The 21,378-nt window shown below is 39.6% G+C and overlaps 1 protein-coding gene and 1 long non-coding RNA gene across 6 annotated transcripts in view; one reads left to right on the top strand and one right to left on the bottom strand.

Moving 5' to 3' along the window:
* Window positions 1–21,378, top strand: part of LOC107311163 (uncharacterized) — a 68,840-nt gene that overhangs the window by 23,229 nt on the left and 24,233 nt on the right. Inside the window, exons 2-4 of one of the 3 annotated variants that reach the window (XR_014944629.1) lie at window positions 8,372–8,611; window positions 14,626–14,768; window positions 18,276–18,375. This is a non-coding gene — a long non-coding RNA (uncharacterized LOC107311163). The remainder of the gene's footprint in view (window positions 1–8,371; window positions 8,612–14,625; window positions 14,769–18,275; window positions 18,376–21,378) is intronic. The other 2 variants (XR_014944628.1, XR_014944630.1) reach the window with 2 other exon arrangements.
* EPAS1 (endothelial PAS domain protein 1) overlaps window positions 8,973–21,378 on the bottom strand; it is a 75,140-nt gene continuing 62,734 nt past the window's right edge. For 2 of the 3 annotated variants that reach the window (XM_015857487.3, XM_085543121.1), the window contains exons 8-17: window positions 17,538–17,685; window positions 16,578–16,786; window positions 16,052–16,251; window positions 14,948–15,058; window positions 13,320–13,804; window positions 12,815–12,938; window positions 12,606–12,723; window positions 12,011–12,193; window positions 11,239–11,312; window positions 8,973–10,315 (exon numbers count right to left, since the gene is read on the bottom strand). In XM_015857487.3, the coding sequence (XP_015712973.2) occupies window positions 10,118–10,315; window positions 11,239–11,312; window positions 12,011–12,193; window positions 12,606–12,723; window positions 12,815–12,938; window positions 13,320–13,804; window positions 14,948–15,058; window positions 16,052–16,251; window positions 16,578–16,786; window positions 17,538–17,685 (1,850 nt within the window). In that variant the 3' untranslated portion in view covers window positions 8,973–10,117. Of the gene's footprint in view, window positions 10,316–10,927; window positions 11,313–12,010; window positions 12,194–12,605; window positions 12,724–12,814; window positions 12,939–13,319; window positions 13,805–14,947; window positions 15,059–16,051; window positions 16,252–16,577; window positions 16,787–17,537; window positions 17,686–21,378 lie in introns of those variants that run through there. The other variant, XM_085543122.1, reaches the window with a different exon arrangement.

Below are 21,378 nucleotides of genomic sequence, written 5' to 3'. Positions count from 1 at the left end.
TGCTCTTCACCCATATGCTGTAGTTTATGATCTTCCTGGAGCAGTCCCTCCAGCAATCTGCCCTACCTACCTCTTGTTTGTCAGGGTAGTATTTGTTAAATGAGATGCAGTCTTCAATTAACATCTTACATAAGCATTGCTCAAAGAAAATGGATCCCACCTATTGTGCAGCAGGTATAATGGGGCTTCTTACACAGCACGTCTTGGGATTAACCCAATTCTTTAATTAACTCTCTCTTTCTATGCCAAAGCCAAACTGCTCAGGCAGTTATATTCTTTTCCCATGTCTGGAAGGCAGTGTAGTTTTTGAAGATTTCAAGAAAGCTGCACGTTGATTTTAATGTCAGCTCTGTCTTAAGGCTGACAGTGAGGGATTGCTGTCTGTCATTAGTCAGTCACCCTGCTTAACTTTACTAATCAGTTTGGTAGCTTCAGCATATTTTGCCAAAAATGTCTGTTTTGGAGGAAATCTGACCCCTTTTGCTTTATTTATCAGATTAGCTGGCTTTTCTTCAGCTCTTGAGTAGAAGGAGTCTGCCACCCTGGAAAGAAGCTCCTCTTTAACATAACAGGTGTATGGCTATTGAAGTACTCATGAAAGGATCTGACTTTTTGTTTGTTCTTTATTTATTCCTAATGAAACATTAGAGGATCACTTGAGATAGTTGAAAGCTGAAATGTTTTTTCTGTATGCAATTCTTCAGATACACCCAGTTCCCAATGACTTGCCTTCTATGGTCCTGCTGAAGGTTGGCTCAGGTTTGTGAAAGAGAGTAAAACGAGTTGTCTGTTTTCTGCGGGTGGATGTAGGCACTGTCTAAAAGCCACCTGCATATACCACACTGATGTCTTTGAGATCAGTCTTGCGACCCAGTGCATGCTCTGGGTGAAGCTTAACCAGGCAGGACTGATGCAGAGACAGGGCTGGCCCCTAGCCCAGGAAAACTTCACCTGATCTCCGTGGATTGTTTGGGTAGAAGGTTTAGGCATATGGCACCTCTAAACATCGTACAGCCCTGCTGACTCTTCTCTTAGTAACTTATAGTGATGTGTGAAGGACTATGCTTCTGTTGTAGCGTAGGATGGATTAAAAGAGCGTTTCTCATGTTTGTCTTATTGCTTTAGGAGGAAATGTTTTACCTGGATTCTCTCTGCAGAGAAAAATATGCTTTGAATGAGAGCCATCCTTTTCCTGGATTTCAGCCATGGCACCACTTGAGAGATGGTGCTGCAAGCTGAGAGTTAACCTCCACCCCCCTGATTTCCGTGCCTTTGTAGGTATGTATCCAAGCATCGTTCAGCAACTCTGAACCATGTTTGAACCTCATATATACACACCGAGCAGCTCTAGTGACATCCCGAGTAACTTGGACAGAACAGGTGGAGTCCTCTGTGGCCTCTCTGCAGTCCTCTCGTTACTCTCTCAACAGTTGTTCTTAGCTGCTGCTTTAGGTGTTTAGAGAACCAGAATCAAGCCTTTCTCTGATTGCCATCATGTACTGACTGCTACTGAGCTTTCCAAAGCAAATGTGGGGTGGAGTAGGTGTTAAGTGATGATTTCATGTTCATTGGAATTGTGCGACAGTTGACAGTGCTGCCTTTTGTGGTGCAGGCTCATAATGGTGCGTATTCCTTTGTAAGTCTCCTTGTAAGTCTCTTTGTAGTCCTATCAACTCGTGACTCGTAGCACTGAGAAGCATTGGCGTATTTGTATTACAGCTTGTGACAGCTCTGTAATGAATCCCAGAGTGGGAATTTCCATCTCCCCTTCTAACTTCCATCTCCTCTAGTGGGTTACCCATATGCTTGTGGCTCACACTTCAGATGGGTTAATGAACAGATGGGCTCCAGGCCGTGTTGAGGTCCTACAAACATGGTACATGGACCATGGGAGGAATCAATCAATTTGTGTGGGAGATGGGTCAGCATGGCACAAACTCCCTGCTGCCTGCAGACAGGCATTTGCTCACTGTACAAACTTATACCGCTGATTTGGAACATATGGGTCTAATTTGTAGCCCAACAAAAGCAGATAGTGAGATTGTGTTCTCATTTAAACATGTTCTCAGAGTGGAAGGCACTTTGACTCCTACATCAGTGTGTAACTCTATCTCCTGTAGGTTGCAGGGTGTGTGGGAATAGGATGACTTTAAAGGAAGAAAGTTTAGCAGAAAACTTCAGTGATGCCATTTTATTTCTTTTTGCAATTGCTTGAAAACAGGAATTGGGTAAGCAGCAAAAGACCATTATAGATGTGATTTCAGAGGCTGTTCAGCTTGAAACAAAGGGATTTCTTCACATTCAACCTCATTACTCTGATTAGTGGGCTTGTAAAGTGGAGCATGAAAATGAAACATGACATAGACATGAAGTGATTGTACTAAAATCTACACAGACTGCTTCTTGGAAGTGAAAGTATGACATCCATCTTCTCTGAACTGTTAACAAAGTTAAGTTTTCCAAGTAGCTTGTTTCTAAAGCCTGGAAATTAAGTTACTGCAGCTGTTAAGGGGAGACATCAAAAACTAGAAAATCTAAATAAATGAGCAGGGTGATTTTGTGTGGTTTTTTATTCTTTAAGGGCACTGAAAAGATATGTAGAAGTGATACATTTTCAGTGGAAATGAATGTTGAGCAGGAATGTGTTTTGATTGGGTGGAAATGGATGAAAGTCTACTTGTTTTCATGACAAAAATGGACAGAACAGTCTGCATTATTATAAAAAAGGCCTCTTTGTGTGCTGTTTAATTCTGCCTCCAAATGCACCCTCTCCAGTTTCCTTGGTTGATACAAGGATACCTGTTTAATTGGGTCTTCAGAGGTCCTACAAGAAGATGACTTCAGTGTTATAATGCTTTTTTGGTACTGTGTGGTGCAGGAGCAACACGGGCCGTTATATTTTAGCATGAACCATAGAGCTACATCACACTGTCTAAAGGGTTTGTCTTCAAATGTTGAGTTTTCCTAATGGAGCTTAATCCTATGAGACCGTACCTCTTTGGGTAGAGGCTGATTTAGTGGCACAGGCATCTTATGTTGTCAAACTGCATTGTGTGCTGTGCAGAATGCAAATCTTTTTTGTTCTGTAGCACACTTTTAAAGAAAAGAACTAAAAAAAGAACAAAGATTTGAATGCAGATTTTGCTGTTTCTAGAGATGACTCGCACAGATACAGTTAAGATCCCAGAACTCCTTATGCAATTGCATCGCCTTCATTTCCAATAAGAGCATCTGGAAGAGGATTTCCAAATGCTGTTGGGTATTGTGAAAAAGCAAGCTGGTGATACTCAGGAGAATTCAGCACCTTGGTGTTTAGGAAATGAAGGGCAAGGCTGCGGGATGCAGTAAAGCAGGTCAGGGTCTGACTGCTGTGAAGTCAGCTAATGTGAGAAAGGGAGAGTGCTGCCTTCCACTTGAGGGCTGGCTGGTGAGCGCAGTACTCCTCAGGGACTCCACAGTGCTGCTGTAGGTCCTTACAAGCTGCTGCCACTGTAGCTTGGCTCACCGGGGGAAGCAGGGTAGAGGATGCAATGCAAAGCACACTGGGTGTGCAATGCAGTTTGAAGGTGAAGTTTGGTGTCTAGCATGAAAGTGGAAAGTATGATTTTTTGTTTGTTTGTTTTGAGAGCTTTTTGGGAAAATTTCCCATTAAGCAGCTTTTGCCACAAACAGTATTGCCCATCCACTAGGTAGCTCCATGAACCTTAGGAGCATTGCATCTCCACGCTCACTTGCTCTTATTCCCACTATAAAGGGGATTGTGCAGTGGGTTTTCTATATGTATACACTTTTTGTGCACTACTGAACGTGAGGAGATGGGTTTTGTATATGTGACCTGTGCTGGTTTCAGATTGTGGAAGAGCAAACCTGGGAATGACCTGGGAGGGTTCCTACCCAGCCTGTGGGACAGCTGCTTTTGGGGCACCCCTCAGCCATCAGACTGTGAAATGAGCTGAGTAAGCATGTGGGATTTACTTCCTTGGCATGAGTTAGGACAGAGTTTTGCCTTTAGGACTTGAAATAAGCATTGAGAGATGTCCCTGGAAGGTAGAAGTGATGTGGGGAGAAGGGAGGAGTAAGAAGTAGGATTGCATTTTTCTCTATATTCTTGGAAATATCCTTGGGAATGGCTCAGCAGCAGCAGGCAGGAGCACTTCTTGTTCTCCGAGGTGGCTCACTTGGGACCCACACAACCCACACCCACCAGGGAGAGCATTCTCCTGGCAGGTTTTGAAGAGAACCTGCTGTGAGAATGGTTTGGAACACACGTTTTGGGTCAGCACAGTGGGCTGCTGTTGAACCTGTTCTGGTTCTTGAAACACTGAGCAAGGGCACTTTTCATTGTTTATTGTTTCCCATACACATGCTAGTGAAATTAATGCACTGAGCAGAACAGAAGAAATCCTGGATGAATAAAATTTTATTTAGTAGCATGTGTATGTTTGTGTTTCTAATACAAAACCCCAGTACAAATAAACTGCTCAGTGGGGCCTATGTTCCAAAGGGAACAATGAGAGCTCTGTTGACTCTTTCCCATCTTTCATAGGAACTTAAGTGAGTTCCAGGTATTCATTGGTTGCTGGTTACCCAGATGAGTATTTTAGTGACTTTCTGTTTTTCTAAAGCTGCTTTCTTCTTGTTTTTGCATGGGGGGAGGGAGAGTTTGTATGGGCTGAGGCTGGGGAAGTCGCTCTAAAAATGAAAGCACAAGTGTTTGTTCAGTATATTAAAGATTTAATTGATGGTTGCAAAAGCCACGTTTTTGTCTGCTTTTTGCAATGCTCAGGTGGCTGTGCACAGACTGAGGTATGGGTCACTGTGGACTTGGGGAAGGCAGTGTTGTGTTAGATAAGAGCAAAAACAGTGTCTATTTGTTCCAAGCGTTCAAAGCATTGGCTATCATTAAATCAACTCTTTTTCTGCAGAGGAGTGTTTTTGGGCAGGGAGAGGGAGGCTGCCTGAAAATTGACATATTTGGTGTTGGTGTTTCCTTTATCTTTGAGATGCCTGCAATGATCAGACCTACCCTGAAGGTTCTGATACCAAAACCTTACTGAAATTCAAAGAAATGGAAGCTGTGAACAGCAAGCTGTGCTAAAAGGTGTAAACAGGCTGATAAATACAAGCCTTTATGTAGTTGAGCAAAGCATGGGAAAGCTCATCTTTATGACCCCTGTAGGGTGTCTTCCAATACAAATGATTCTGTGATTCTGTTTGCAGTTGCAGTCAAAATAATGGAGAGCAACCTGTTTTTCCAGCACACCTCTGCTGTTTTGCTTGCTGTTAACTCCACGGAGTTTGGGGGGTTTGTATTTGAGCTTCAGTACAGTCCATGCTTGCTAGCAGTAAGGTGTTAGGCACCGTATTGTGTGCTCTGCCAGGAAGAAAGCCAGTATCTGACCTGTGACTTACCTAAAAATGAGTGGCAACGACATCCATTTTATGCTTCATTTGATCCTGAGTACTAATGTGGAGCTGCTGTGTGGAGGAGGGGTGAATTAGAGAAGCGTGTATTATTTCTATTGATCATAAGGCTCGTCGCAGGATGCAACTTTTTTGTTTTGCCACTTAGAAGTCATGCAAATTCTGCTTCAGAATAGCATCAGGGAACTGTGGGCTTTGGTCTGGGTTTTTGACAGCTGTGATTGTTTAGGATTTGTGCTTTCTCCTTCCGCCTTGGGTTCGGCCTTCATGAACATCTTGGGAAAAAGAGAACAAGGCTTTCAAGATGATGTGTTTTTTTAAATTAATTTATTTATTTTTACTGAGAATCAAAGTGAAATTCACTGGTATAAATATGCTCCTAACTGGGAAATACATCCTTGTCAATGTCTTTAGAAAGAGAATTAGTCAGGAAAGCTGCTGAATTGACATTGTGATCATTTGTTTTACCGTCACTGTCTGGCTGCTGTATGAGTCAGTTTAAGTTTAGTTGTGGGAATTTTAGCCTTCTATTTTTCTGACTTCTGGCTTATACAGCACAGAATGGTCCTTGTGAGTCACCTTCCTCCAGCACAGCCTGCAGTTCTCCAACTCCTACCTGCCTGGACAAAATCAGGGGGGGAGTTCATAACAATTGCCTGGGGCTGAAAACACAAGTGGGATTCAGAAATCACACCCCAAGCAAGGATGATAATGTCCATCAAGATTGCAATAGGCTCTTGAGGTGCTCTAGTGCATGTGTGTGTAACTTTCTAATCTGAGGCTTGATTTTTGTCCTGAACCCAAATCACCTGTGTGGGGGAACACAAATCCAGGTTTTCTTCCTGCTGGTTGTAGTTCTGTGGTGCATAACAGAACTAAAAAAAGCAAAACTATGCCGCATCTTGTGGCTAAGAAATCATTCAGGCTTCATAGACAGAGGTCAGGCATCTGGGGAAATTGCTCAATATTGCTCTCATTTCTGAAAGTGTAGAAAAAATTGTCTGTGCTTCTGACATTCATTGCTGGGATTTTGCTTAAAGCAAAGTGTCGAGATGATGATGTAAGAGGTGCCAAGGAGATGATGAAGGAGTAAGTGATGCTTCCAAATTAAGTAGCTGAAGTTTTTTCCCCCTCATTTTATTTATGTGAAGCCATTTTTAATGCGGACACCCCAGAAACGGGGTACATACAAATCTCAAGGTCTTCCAGTAGTGCTTTTACTGCTTCTGTTGACTAGGCAAACTGCACTGAATAGAGCCTGGGAAAGTCAAGGGTGACATTGCTGGGCTAATGTGTGGCTCCAGAAAGGTGGGAGGCATCTGGCGTGTGGTGGGCAGGGAGTGGAGCTGTGGCAGTGGCTGATGGCTTTGCCCTAGGAAAACACTGTTATGGATTTTCTTTATTTTTACTAGATTTTTTTTTTGTCTCTTGGGAAGCCTATAATAGGAGAGCTGGGGTAAGGAAGAAAACAATGCTGTTTACTTAAATGTAGGTGAAAATTTCTACTTCTCTGCAGATGAAAAATAAAAATAAAGAATCTGGCACGTATGTGAGTAGCTTTATAAAGCTCCACAAGGAGAAGTAATAGTCACCACCTAGAACAAGAGCCGTTGTGTGCCAGGCTGAGGTGTTGTCACCCTGCGCTCTGTGCACTGCTGCAAGAGAATGCAATTAATTACCTCATGCTCAGGGATCTCAGCATTGCTTGGGGACGGGTGCCTTGGCTGAAAGCGTAGCTGGAATTTGCTTTGAGTCTTCTTGGCATTTTTTGACTTCTGTTAGAATCACCAGACACTAGGATGTTCTTGCTATAGAATTCTATTGTTACCGTTTGCTTGAAGATCAGTATGACTGTTGCTTGCATGGAATCTGTTGTCAGTCTAGGAAAAACACTGGTTTGATCATTTTACAAGGGTAATATACTTGGAAGCCAGCCTGAGCTTGAGAGCAACCCAAATCAGGAGAGCTGAGCAGAACTGCCTGGTGTTCAGCAGAAAATAGTGTTGAACACAATAATTGTGATCAGTGCTGTTAGGGATGCAAGCTCAGAAAGAAATGGCGCATTCACAGCGAAGTTGGCGTACATTTAATTTTAAGTACTTCTACTGTCAAAATCTTGTTGTTTTTTAAAAACCACATGAAGCCCCTGTTCAGCAGCCCAAAGTTTTGTGTGAGGGTGAGGTGGATGCAGTTTGGGTACTAAAAAGATGCGTCAGAGTTTAACTAGCTAGATGTGAGCTACCCAGCTGTGTATAAACATAAAAGAATAAAGCTCTGAAGCTCACCCCCATGTGTAGTGATACTCTGTAGAAGTACTAGGTAAAAGGAGGAAGAGAAATTAAAAACAAACAAAATATACCCACAAACCTGAGGGCAACACTATTATTATTTTAGATATTTGGATGTAAGAGTTGAGACTGCTTGAAGGTTTCCAGAGTGCTAACAATTAGCTGGGTTTGGTTATCAACACCAATGGCACCAGGCAGCATTAGTAAAGGACAGCACCATTTGCAGTTAGTGACTGCAACCTTTAGGTGACAGAACTTACCTGAACAGCTTAATCTGTATTAGATTAGTTCTTTGGTTTTGCTTTGCTTTAAAACATTTGGCTAGGAAGGGTGTGACGTGCTGAGCTGGTTGTTGTGGTAGAGCTTTGAAGAGCAGGGGGTTGTTCTAAATGGTAGATGACCGTGCGTGCTTCCCTTCCCTCTTCATTGGTGGATATTCTGTGCACACTTGTGATTTCAACAGATTTAGAAGCTAGGAGTTACTTTTTATGTCTGGAATCACGTCGGGAAAACAAGGCACTGATAACCCATTTAGATTATTTAAGAGGCCTTACTGGTGAGTTTGAGGAACTCACCAGTAGTAATCAGAAAGGTTAAGCAACAACAGCTTTCATAGAGCATGTCTGAAAATGATGGTTTTAATGTGTGTTCTCTTACAGTGTGATTAGCGTTACTGCGCTATCAGAAATAGCAATTCCTACATGGAAAAGGATGGAAGTGTTGCACAGCAGCACTGCAAAAACAGGACCGGCTGAACCATCAGCTTAGATCTGCTTGGGCCAGCCATGCTCAGTTAGTTACACATCAGGACTGCCAGCATACAATGATGTCACCGCTACAGAAACTTAAGTGAGACCCGACAGCAGTTCCGCCTTGAAAGTCACAGACCACATCTCTGGGCAAGTACTTGTTTTGTTAAATTATTATTAATATTTTTTATTGTAGCACTGTAACAGGGACCTGCTTCAATTTCAAGAGTGTGTAACAGAAGTCCAAATAACAGAAAAAGTTTCAGAGCAGAAGCGTGGTCTGCAAGGTATTAATATCCCATAAGAGGAAAGCTGGAAGGTAAACTAAAAATGGAAGAATGAAGTTACCCATAGATGAGAGCTGGGAATTAAGCTGACAAAGGCCTGTACTGTCCACCTTTTTTTTTAAAGATCAATGCAAACCTTTATTTTCTATAAATAATTTAATAAATACTTTTGTTTTACAATGATACAATAAATGACAAATTCATAGCAAATGAGTCACAAAGAATTTAGGATCAGTATACTTTAATAAGGTATCAGTGTCAAAATACATTTCCTTATCAAATTAAAGTTCCCATATAATATTGTCAATAAGAATTCAGCAATATAGATTATGAAATAATTACGATAAAAAGTATGATTAATATTAAGACAGGGAATATTTTTCCAGAGTGTTTTAGTAAACTGTTAGGCTATATAACATTTTTAATGCTGAAACTACACAAATAAGAAACAGAATAAAAGCAGTATTCAAGTGTCTTTAGTCTTTGATGCCTTTAAGTCCTTGCCACTGAAAAATGTCAAATCTGGCTTGCCAATTGTCATTCATTACACATTGACTCTTATGCTATCCTTTTCCCATATAGGAATAAATGCACTTCATGAGTAGCTTATTTTTGGTAGAAAGAAAAAAAAAAAAAGAGCACAAAACAAAACAACTCTTGAAAGATCTGCCTGCAGTAAGGACTATTGTAAGGTTTTATTTTAAACATTATATACCACTACTAACGTAAGATCTTTCATTTTCAAAAGAGTGCACAGTATCTATGGTTAAGACTCACTTAACACAGCAATCTCTGAAGTGCTCAATGAACCCAAGGCTCCCTCTCTGCAAGTGTCAGTGCATGTGGAAAGCAAATTCATAAAACAGGCTTCAGTGGAACTGGATTTCTAAAACCAATTACCTTTGTTCTCAGTTTCTGGGCCAGATTTTATACCTTCTGTACATTGCCACTGTTCCATTTTCTTCAGTGAAGCCACAACGATTCATACCAGTGGAGGATACCAGATGGATTTCAATAAATACCTCAATATGTAGTTATTTCAAAGTCAGAACTGCCTACCTACTTTTATTAGTTTTAATATTTTTGCTGCTTAAATACACTCCAATTTTCAACCTTCAACATTTGAAAGCATTCATAGCCTTATTTCTAAAAATGTGTATGACAATACATCATAGTTGAAAAAGAGCCCTGAAAACATCTGAGTTTAATAACATTTCAGCACTTGATTAAAACATAAGGTAAGTTAAAATGAGAAAAACCTGTCTTTCAGTAATTCATCTCACTACACCATTCTTAATTCTTTTTCTCCACTTACAATTGAGTTAGCATAATATGCCAGAAAATACTACTCCTAGTTTCAATATTGAAATTATATTGCTAGCCAGACATACACCAGAAAAAAGGTAGCAGTATTCAGAGGTGTTACTACTGGCCATTGGTCACATTCCTGAAGTATTTTAACATTCCAAGAAATACTACTGGTTCTAGCAGAAACAGCTCTTAACTTTTTGTGTTCTAGATGTAGCAAAAGTACCAAGAGATGATGAACAACTGACCCAAAGAGAAACTGTTAAAAAAAAAAAAAAAAGATGTTTTGTGTAAAAAAAAAATGAAGGGAACAACAAAGAAAAAAACAAAACCAAAAGTAGAACAAGCAAGAAACCCCAACGCAAACAAAAACACAGGTCTGAATCCTCCACTGGGATAAATCTGTGGGACAGTCGTGTCCCTAGCACTAAGCTAGGTTAAGTCAGTAGAGGACGTGACTTGCTTCTGAGGAAAAAAGCTTACAGTGTGCAACCTTCACAGATACCCACAAACACTGTCGTTGACCATTCACATTTCTTTCACCAAGGTGTATAAAACTGAAGGGGAAGGGAGGAAGGCAGAAGGCTGGGATTTCTCTTTAGTATGCTTTTCCAGAAGTTATTGAAGTTAGAAAGCAATAAATGCTGCAAAATAGAAAGGCTCAAAGGATTTCAATTTGGCAAATGAACAAAAAACTGTGGTTGGAGATCAAATTTGTTTCATTTGTCTTTGGCAATAAAAATAAATCTTTGCAGTACTGCAGCCAAAGTATCATGCGACAAGGCATTTATACCACAGCTTTTTACTAGCATGAAAATCGAAGGAAATTTGAGTATAAATTACAGGTAACAAGATAAAGGGAAGGTAATCAAACTCTCTAAACAACACTTTAATTGGAATAGAGAAAATACAGTAGATGTATTTCTTTAATATGAATAATAGAAGTGAGTAACTTCAAAAGGCCACTATTTGGTAACGTGGACAGATTCAATATCTATGTAAAATCCTGTAAAAGTGTATTGGTATTAGAAATCGTCTACTTGCAAAAATATATTTAAAAACTGAAGCTGTTTTGAACAGTATAGGCCAATACTGCAGGATTGCTCAGGTTGTCTGGTCCAGGGCTCTGAGCAGTTCGCTGCCCTGCAGAAGCGTGGAACTGCCCAAAACAGGGACGTTTACCTCACAGTCATATCTTGTCAACTCAGGCAGCAAATATGGTTCATAGGAAGACCCCAGCAGACGACTCGTCACACCTGAAACAGTAAATCAGGATGCTGAGATTGGAGGGAGAGAATGAGGGCAAGAGAATGTTTCCTCCTCTTCTGTTTATACCAGTTACTACTATGTATTGTACTTATGCCAGCACACCTCAGACTACCAACAGTTAACATTTTCAGAGCAAATACAAAGCATCTCTGCTTTATGGGATTACAAGCACAAAGTTTTCCACTTCCACTCTAAATTCAGATTGTTCAGAGGAAAATGACACCAGTGAAAATGAAGAAGGCTATAGTAACATAGCTCATAAAATGACAGCCTTGCTCTATCTCCATACATCTCCTTTCATTGCAGATATTAATTTTTAGAAGGCAGATGTTGGTCTGTAATCCACAAACATGAGCTACCACTGCTGCACTGAAGTTGCTTAGTACAGTTTAATCACCTTTGTCACAAGACAAGAACATGCAGGAAGATGACTAGACTACTAAGGTAACAGAGGTACTAGTTGAAATGAAACAAAGGGAAAAAAATTGTTTTTTCACATATATCACAAATGTATGTGTTTAATGTGAAACTTTTAATAGCCAAATTAATTTTTTATTTTGTGTAACACGCATTTGACTCTTGGTTTAACATTCTCTTACTTTTGTGTTAAAAGCTTTATTCTCATGGAATCTGTAGTGGAACTAAATGCCAACATTTTTCAGCCCCTGTATTTGGTAACTCTTACCTGACACTTTATGAGCTGACTGCACAGTATAGTCCTGATAATGGGGACTGTAAAACTGAGGGGAAAACGCTCCTGCTTTCAGATTTTCACCAGGACTGCCACAGGTGGGTTGCTGCTGTTGCTGCTGCAGCTGCAGTTGATTCATTGGTTGGCTCAGACCTCTCGAGTTGCAGACAAACTCATCTGATTCATACAGGAGAAAACAAAAAAATCAAGCCATTGTAATTGTTATAGAAGCTAATACTAATTTGAAGCAAATTGTTCCTCAGTGTGACGATGAATCTATGTAGGCATATCTAAATTCAGTACTACCTGCAAGTTGTGTTGTACTAAAGATATTTTTGAATAATGAAAAACAGTGCTGTAGAAAGAAAGCATCTGTTCTAGCTTTAAATGCCCACACATTGGATCAGCGCTAGGTAAACCTACCTCTATTAAACTGATCCCTATTTACCTCCCAAGTAAGGGTATGGACATATATGAAACAATCTACTTGGCAGCTATCAAACATACTATAAATTGTTCAACTGTAAGCTATATGGGAGATGGAGTTCAAAGTAGCTTAACACTGCAGAACCAATTTCTTTTCTCTTACCAGTAAGAACACTTGTGCTGAGAGACTTCTTCTCCGTAAGCAAGGAACAGTTTTCCCCTTTGAGAAATTTCATTCTCTTCCACATTAACTGAGATGGGTTAATGGCAGATGGGTCTCCCTACAGTTTGGAGAAAAGCAAAATGAATTGATTACACTGATGATCTTGGTACATCCACAATTCTGAAATGGATGCATTTTCTTATGATTACCCCAGTCAGCTGTTGCATTGCCTGCTCTTCATAATCCAACTGTCGCTTCAGCTTCAAACTATTAGACAAAGCAATTCTTGCTGGGTTTATATCTATGCCTCGTTGCCCCAAACCATCCAGCAGCCTGTTGAAAAAAGATCTCTGGGTGAGCAAGAAGGCAAATCTAAACCATCTTTTTCATTTATACAGATTCTTCTTTCGTCTATTTCATTTAAGAGGCCTTTAGACACGTGACACTGTATGTTGAATGTCTTTGTTTCCTTTTGTTAGTCATCCCACATGCTTTGGGAACACTTTACTTTGGGGATCAAAGACTAGCATAAGTAGCCTCTAAAATCTCCAGCCAAGCGTAAAAATAATATGGAAAAGAGTCATGAGATTTTTAATCTTAGGATTCTGAAAGCTATGCCTGTCTCCTTGCTAAGCACAAACACGAGTTGTATGTATTCAAGATATCTACTGCTTTCTGCTCAAATATTTTCCAATGGAAAACATAAATTCTTACCTTTTTTTATATACGGGCATGTTGGGAGAATGTATTGGGGGTCCTGAGGGGGAACTTGATAGGGTTCCTGAGTATTTATCCATGAGTCTCCATTTAGCAGGAACATATTCTAACGGTGGATCAGGTGGCCACTGGGTGTTTGGTCTACCCCCCATCGAAGACAGCGGAGTGCTGGCTTGGTTGTGGTATGGTGGCAACGATGACCTACTCATATTGTTGAAGAACACAGATGATAGGGACCCATGACCAGGGTTAATGTTTTTATTTGATAGCTGTGGGCAATATTTCTCTGGGAGGAACTGATTCTGTGAAGCAGAAGCAACAGGTTGGAAAATGGTACTCATGCTACTTAGATTCTGCTGGGTATTTTGTGCACTTTCAGAGTGAGGACGCTCTTCTTGGCAGATAGGGCTGAGCTGGAAATCTTCTCCATCCATAGGAATGTAAGGAGCCAAGGTTTCAAGGTCCAGTTCATTGAAATCAGTCTGCACAAAAATGAAAGAGGTTCATGAGAAACCTGAAAGTTAATGATAGTTGAGGCACTGTGATGTGAAATACTAGTTGGGAGTTAGTTATGAAGCTAAAAAAAAAAATCACTGTATGCCAAATTTATGTGAATGAAAGCGGTCAGCTTCTCCATATTAAAATAAAAAATAACAAAACATTATTGCTATGAGTTGTACATATGTTGTACTCATTTTGGCTCAGATAGAGTTAATCTTATTCACAGTAGATCATACGCTATTATATTTTGGACTTGTGATCAACGTGTTAGCTATTGCTTACAAAGAGCCAAGCCTTTCTCTGTTCCTCACCTTGCCCCACCAGTGGAATATGCTGGTGGTGCACAAGAAGTTGGGAGGGAGCACAGTTAGGTCAGCTGACCCCAGATGACCAAAAGGACATCCCATACCACATGATATTACACTAAGCAATAAGAGGCGGGGGAAAGAAGGAGAATCTGCGAGGCATTCACAGTTACAGTGTTTGTGTTCCCAAGAAACTGCTACACGTGATGGAGCACTAAACAGTGCTGGAAATGGCTGAACATCTGCCTGCCAATGAGAAGTAGTGAATGAATTCCTTATTTTGCTTTGCTTGCATGTGTAGCTTTTGCTTTTGCAGACTAAGCTGTCTTTATCTCAACTGGAGAGTTTGCACAATTTTACCCTTCTAATTCTCTTGCTTGTCCTACTGGAGGGATTGAGCAAGTGGCTGCATGGGTCTACCTGTCTTGTGGCATTAACTGACAACATTTTTCATTTTGAGGTTTTACAGGAGTTAATTTATTTGTGTTTTGTTCTAGAAACAACATTTACTCATTAGTCATCACGGCAAGATATTAAAAAAACAGGCAGTTGCTTATATCCCTTATCCGGTCTACAGAAGCTCCCAGTTTCTGAAGCTCTGCTTCTTTCTTTTCTGCACTGCCACAGTGACACCTCCAAGGTAACTGCTTCAAATCATTAGGGAAAGAAGTGGACACCTCAGCTTTTCAAAGCATATGCTTGTGTTTGATGGTTTTGGTGTGCATGTTATGACACTGTATCTGCATGAATCTCTATTATTGTCTGCTAACGGAGGGCCAATTTTCATGGTTTTGGGAGAGATATTAGCTTCTTACTTACCTGGGAGTTGCACTGACTTTTTGATTCTGTGTCCATGGCAAAGAGTTTTTCAATCACCTCAATCTTAAGATCGTCATCCACAGAAGTGTAGTAATCCTCTGGACTGTTTGGCTGCACAGAAATAACAATTGGCTATAAGCAGCCAAGACAACTACAGTGCTGGCTTAGCACACTTAACTACATTTCTGTCACATAATTTCCTCCACCATCAGATTACTTGTCTCTACAAACATTGAGAGCCATAGTGATTTAACACAGGCATCCAATACAATAACTTAGTTGCCCCGTTAAATGTTTTTTTTTTGTTTGTTTGTTTTTTGTTTTTTTTTGGCACATCACACTAATAACATGACAGAATAATTGAATAGTACACATCTAAAGAAATAAAATGCTTTGCACTACGTCAGTGATTTTAATAAAATTGGACATAAAATTGTTTCAAGTTAGAAGGGACTGCTAAAAGCCCTGCAATGAACAGAGCTACAGCAAGATTGGGTTTTTCAGAGCCTGCTCCAACTTGACCTTGAATGTTTCCAAAATCCAGTAGAGTCCTAACCTAGTAAGTAATCTAGTAAAGTTCTGATAATAGTGGCTCTAGCTCATGAGGGCAGTGCCCTGGAAAGCTCACTCATTCTTTTAGCAGTAAACTCTGTGAAGCTACACTCAAAAGCCTGAGCTGGGTAAACTTTTTTGTTGAAGACTATAGTTTCTAGTAAACAAACAGAAAGAGGACTGGCCTGAGGGCAATTCTGCTAATGACCAGACCATTTAATATTGGAGTTTCACTTAAGGTTAGTTCCATGTAAGACGGTAGCAAGTTCAGCTACTAGCTTGTTTATAGACTATCATAATTGCTTAGTGAGATGGAGGAAAACAAGGAATGCAATATAAAGGCAAGATATAGCTTCCTTCTGACATTTTTTCTATCAGGGCTTTCCTACACAAACAGCATAGGATAAAAATACACAATACAGTAGGGATATAGATGTGCTGGGCTTGTTACAAACACTGAGACAGGAGTGCTAAAGTGAGAATGTCATCTTCATGTTCTGATGGGACTTACAAAGAGAACATCACTTTCGCATTATTTAAAGCTTTTCTTACCGTGGAACAGCTACTGTTGCTGCTTGCACTTGGAGTACTGTTGCCAGGTGGAATCTGAGGCATTGTAAAGGATGGCATTGTCAGCGTTTCACCTTGAGCAGCATGGCTTTTCACTTCTACTGGCCACGGTTTGTTTGGTGTCAAAACAGCACTGGTATAGTCAGGGGGTTCCTCAAACTTCTGTATCCCTGGATGGAGTTCTAACAATGTTAATAGTACAACATTAATGGATGCTTTTAGCTTGTGCCCTGTTATGATATAATTAAAGCTATTTATTAAAAGTAAACTCTGATCCTAGTTGCCATAACAATAAGTAAGTTTGCAAAGACTTTATCTTGTTTAGTCAGCAAAAAAGCCTGATTCTGCCTTCATTCACAGAAATTTTCCGCTGATGTGAGCACATGAGCTCCTATGACTGTTACTCCTCATTTATACACACAGCAAACAGACCTGGTCTATTAAGTTTCTAAACATAGGCTCATATGTGGTTCTTTGTTGCACAGAAATTATTTACACAAATACTAACCAAAATCCAGGGAAATAATGGCATCTCCAGGTGTTGGAGCCAGCTGTGCAAGTTCCTCCGGTTCTTCTTTTAGCTTAGTAAATAATAAGTCACTCTTATCCCTCCCTGAGATCCCATTCTCAAAGGCACTGCTCATCGTCAACAGGTGAGGCTTGAAGAGCGATTCCGTTTGGTCCATAGAGAAGACAACATCATTCTTCTCAATTTCACTAAGTAAGAAGAAGAAAGAGTTTAGGTTTTTAGCACCATAAAGGAAGATGTGGTAAAGACAGGTATTATAACTCTCGAAAGATTGCTCTAACAGTATTTTGGTCTCTCTCAGTTGAATGCCAGGCTCTTGACAAGAAAGGCACAGTTCCAGTGTTGCTGAGCACCACAATCTCAGATGACGTGGAGAGTGTGGTCAAGACTTCTGTGAGAGTACTTAGGGCTTTGTTGCTCTGGTTTTCAAAGGGATGTAGTCAGGGCTACAATGACCCAGACTATCACTCAAATAAGTATTTTATTTAGGACTCATCCAGGACCAAAAATACATGAGCTTTTCAGGACAGAGATTGATCTGTGGTTCCGATTTTTGAGAAAGAAAATGGCTTTTCCTAGCAACACAAATACACTTACTACCAATTTTTCCTTCTGTCACAATACTAGAAAAATAAAATGCATTCAGTAGTTGTGTTACACAACAAAATCTTTAGTGCAGCCCTTGTGTTCTGCTTCACCAGCAGAGCAGTTGCTCTGTAGAAGAAAAAGGCTATGGTGTAATTCAACAGCTTGTATGGGAACGGGCATGCCACATTCTTCATCAATGTCTAACATCAGTAAACAAGATTGAACAAACATGACTAAACTGATTCCAGCATAGCAGCACTGGATAAATAGACCCTTCAAAAATATTTCTCATCCTTGCATTTTTTCCAGCACAAGGACTCAGAAGTGTTTTTTCTGTTCTGCACAACTTACCTCAGCACATAGTTGACACAGATGATACACTGAGGCTGTAGGTTGCGCGTGTTGTAAATGACGGTCCCTTGAGTTTCCAGCCACACGTATCCACCATGCTTGGCAAGCATACGGTACTGGCCAGTCACTACTTGACCTTTTGTACACACTAAGAAACAGGAGCAGAGAGATAAAAATGAGGTAGCAGCACAAGTAAGAATGCATAATACGTAACACTTGTTTAAATACATCCGCTCCCAACTTTTCTTTATGCAAAACTGCATGAAAACATTTGTAAACAGTGATCACAGAATGGCTTCGGTAGGAAGGGATCTTAAAGATCCATTTAGAACCAGTCCCCTGCCATCAGCAGGATGGCCAGTGATGCTCAACTTCTAGAAAAAAATCAGCTATTTTCAATATAAATAAGTCTGTGAAGCTGAGCTCTCCACTCAAGACACCTGGCATTTGAAGCCTTTAGATTGTCTTGAGTATTTGGATCAATGCATGAGGTTTTTTGAATTTAATACAAAATTCTAATTACCCTAAAAGTAAAGTCTGCTGACTGCATATTTCTTGAAAGTTCCTGTTCCAGTAGAATTGCTCTCAATTTACATTCCCAAATTGATATAGGAAATTATTCAATAGTCTCCCTAATTTAGGTGGTGGATAAAACCAAGGTAGATGATTTAAGAGCAATACCCACAGTAAAGTAATTCTTGTGCTTTAATTTCATACCTCTCTCTTTTCTGTGCCTAGAGTTAGGAGCTGAAGGCATCAGCAACACAAATAAAGTGAAAGGAGCCTTAGCACAATATTTGTTTTAAGTGGCTGAAGAAATGACATCACTTTTAAAAAGGTAACAATGTTAATAAAGAAAAAGCATCTTATTTCCCTTCTTGTTTGCACTGTTTTGGTTCTCTGTAATAGCTTGGAATTAACAAAGAAGAAGGAACTGAGACTCGTGAAAAATCAAATATTGTTAACTCCAAACATTTTATTTGAACTGGCCTGTGTTTCTCAAGCAATAAACTGATGACAGTACAATTCAGGTTTAAAGTTTCATGTAGGTGTTCAAAAGGTGAAGGTTCCCTGAGGTGTTTTGTAATATTTGAAAAGAATGAGATTTCAACATGGAGCTCTGAACATCTAAAATGTAGTTTTATGATGTCTGCCTCGTGCACACTTTTCTTAAAAGCAAGGCATATTGTCATGCAATTTACAGCTGTTTAAAAAAAAATAGGAAATTCTAGTGATCAATAGCAGTAAAATTAGGGCTGGAGTACACAAGCAGTACAAACAAGAATGCATTTATTTGTATGCAGACATAATTATACTGAGTGCCTAAATAGGAACTGGCAAACTCAACACTTGAACATGCTGGCAGTTTTTCCTTTTAAACAGCGTTATGTATGAAGACAGTATGCCATCAAAGTAATGCCCTAAAAATAAAGCAGTTTTACTCACTAAGACAGGAACTTATTTCTGCATTCTTTGCACAGAGTAATTCCTTGTGAATGTAGCCACTCAACAGTGACTATTTATTGTCGCTCTCTCCTACACTGCCACAATAGAAACACACAGTCCAACCCTGTGAAACACAACTGCACTGCAGATAATTGTTTCTGTGTTTATCTTTCTATCTCTGAAGTTTGTTTGTTTGTTTTCTTCCTAGGAATATTTAATCATCCTTCATTTAATTTATTTAGACAAAGTAGAACATTACCTTTATTGATTAAATACTTCTGGCAGAACAAAATCAAAAGGCTTTCATTTCAAAGTGTTTTAGTGACTGAACTGTTCTGCTCTGCTTGTGAAACACAATTACACAGCTTCCTAATCATCAGCTCATCAATAAGAGTCACAGTGTAGGCGCCTGCTACATTACAAAGAAGCTTTTTACTGCTTTAATCTTTTTTATTATTATTACTCAAAGCATGTCATGTTCTGATATAATAAGGTACAGCAGAAGCACTCCTTGGGGTAATCTCATAAATTACTAATACACTCATAACTGCTGACTTTGTTATCAACACTGCATTTAAGGTTCTGGATTCAGAGTGAACTCTTTTTTTTTTTTTTTCTTTTATAATATTCATTTTTATACAGACATATACACACATGCCTGTATCTTTACAGAATTAGTAACATTTCAATGAAATACATTCACATTATATACCATATTGTTGGGGATGGAAAGGGGGAATTGTATTCTAGGTGTACTATCAAGAAACATATGCCAGACAGTGACATTCAGTTCTTCACTGAAGTCAACAGTGAAATTCTCATTGGTTTTAATGTCAGCAAGACCAAACACTAAATGGAAGTAATTACAGACTATTAATCACTATATTGGAAAATATAGCTCTACAGTCAATCATTTGTACACATTTATGCAATAAAACAGATTTCCATCTTGTTTGCATAACATGTGAAAAACAGGGTATGCTAAATACTGCCACTTTCTAATCTTCTACTAATGATGACTTAATTAAGACTTTCATATTGTATATGCAACTATTCTTAAAAACACAGGCACTACTGTGCTTTGCTTGAATGAAAGGCTGTTACTGAAGAACTTTGGCAGTGAAAAAAAAAACTGCAGTACAGCAGAACTGCAATGAGCACAATTTACAACTAAATTTAAAGGAAGAAAAGGGAAGGAGTTCTGCTTCTATTTATTAGACTCATTTGAGGTTTCTCTCTCTCTTGCTCTTTAATGGACTTATGCAAGGCATTTGACATGGTCCTGCATCACAACCTTATCTCAGAATTGGAGAGATATGGATTTGAAGGCTGGACTGCTTGATGGATAAAGACATGGTTGGATTGTCATAGCCAGAAGGTTGCTGTCAACCTTCTATTTCCAAGTGGAAGCTGGTCACTAGTGGTGCCCTCCAGGGGTCTGTCTTGGGACTGGTGCTTTTCAGCATCTTTATCAGTGACAGTAGACAGTGGGATTGAGTGCACCCTCAGCAAGTTTGCTGATGACACCAAGGAGAGTTATGGTTGACACAACAGAAGAGAGGGACACCATCCTGGACAGGCCCAAAAAGTGGGCACATGAGGATTTAATGAGGTTTAACTAGGCCCCTGCCCACAGCAGGGGATCAGAACTAGATGATCTTTAAGGTCCACTCCAATCCAAGCCATTCTGTCACTTAAGCTTCGCTCTTCTTTTTTCTCCACATCTCTACAATACTGTATCAGAATTGATCACTATACTGTTGTATATTTCTAATTAAAAAAATATTGTTTGATACATACAAGTGTGCTGATCATGAATGTTGAGTTTAGTTCTGTATTCTTATTTACAATCCTTTATATAAGCTACAAGGTGGATATTTTCATGCATAAATGAATATGGCCAGGAGGAAGCAGTTAAGTTCTGTATATGCTACGTGCTTGCTTGGTAGCCTTTTGCATTAGACAACATCTCAGTAATAATGGCACACTTTAAGAAACCTAGGGATTTTCTAATTTGTCATTGTGGTCTTCTTCTGAGTTGCCTCCAAACATCAACTTATGCCATTTGTGAGATGATTCCAATTGCTACATTGAGAAGAAGTCACCATCAATACCCGGGCAAGATTACTAGTAGAAGCAATCCAGAAACCCTTACACAGACATGTCTTGATTCAATGGTCCTATCTAATTAATTAGACAGGGATAAACAACATGGGCTCTCTCCAGCCACCAAAGAATTTGCCAGCTCTCATTTTAATTCATCTAGAATTGTCCTATTCTTAGAAATATAACTCCATAACTCAAAACCAACCGTAAAGCATAGTCACTAATTTCCTCATGGGATTACTTTTAGCCCATCATGGGCTATGCACATTCTATCTAATAAGCCTAACTC

This window comes from Coturnix japonica, chromosome 3 (assembly GCF_054131305.1).
Source record: "Coturnix japonica strain WE chromosome 3, WE-NBRP24, whole genome shotgun sequence".
Lineage (NCBI taxonomy): Eukaryota > Metazoa > Chordata > Aves > Galliformes > Phasianidae > Coturnix > Coturnix japonica.
Note: the sequence above shows the minus strand (reverse complement) of the source record. Positions and strands in the feature narration are given on the sequence as shown.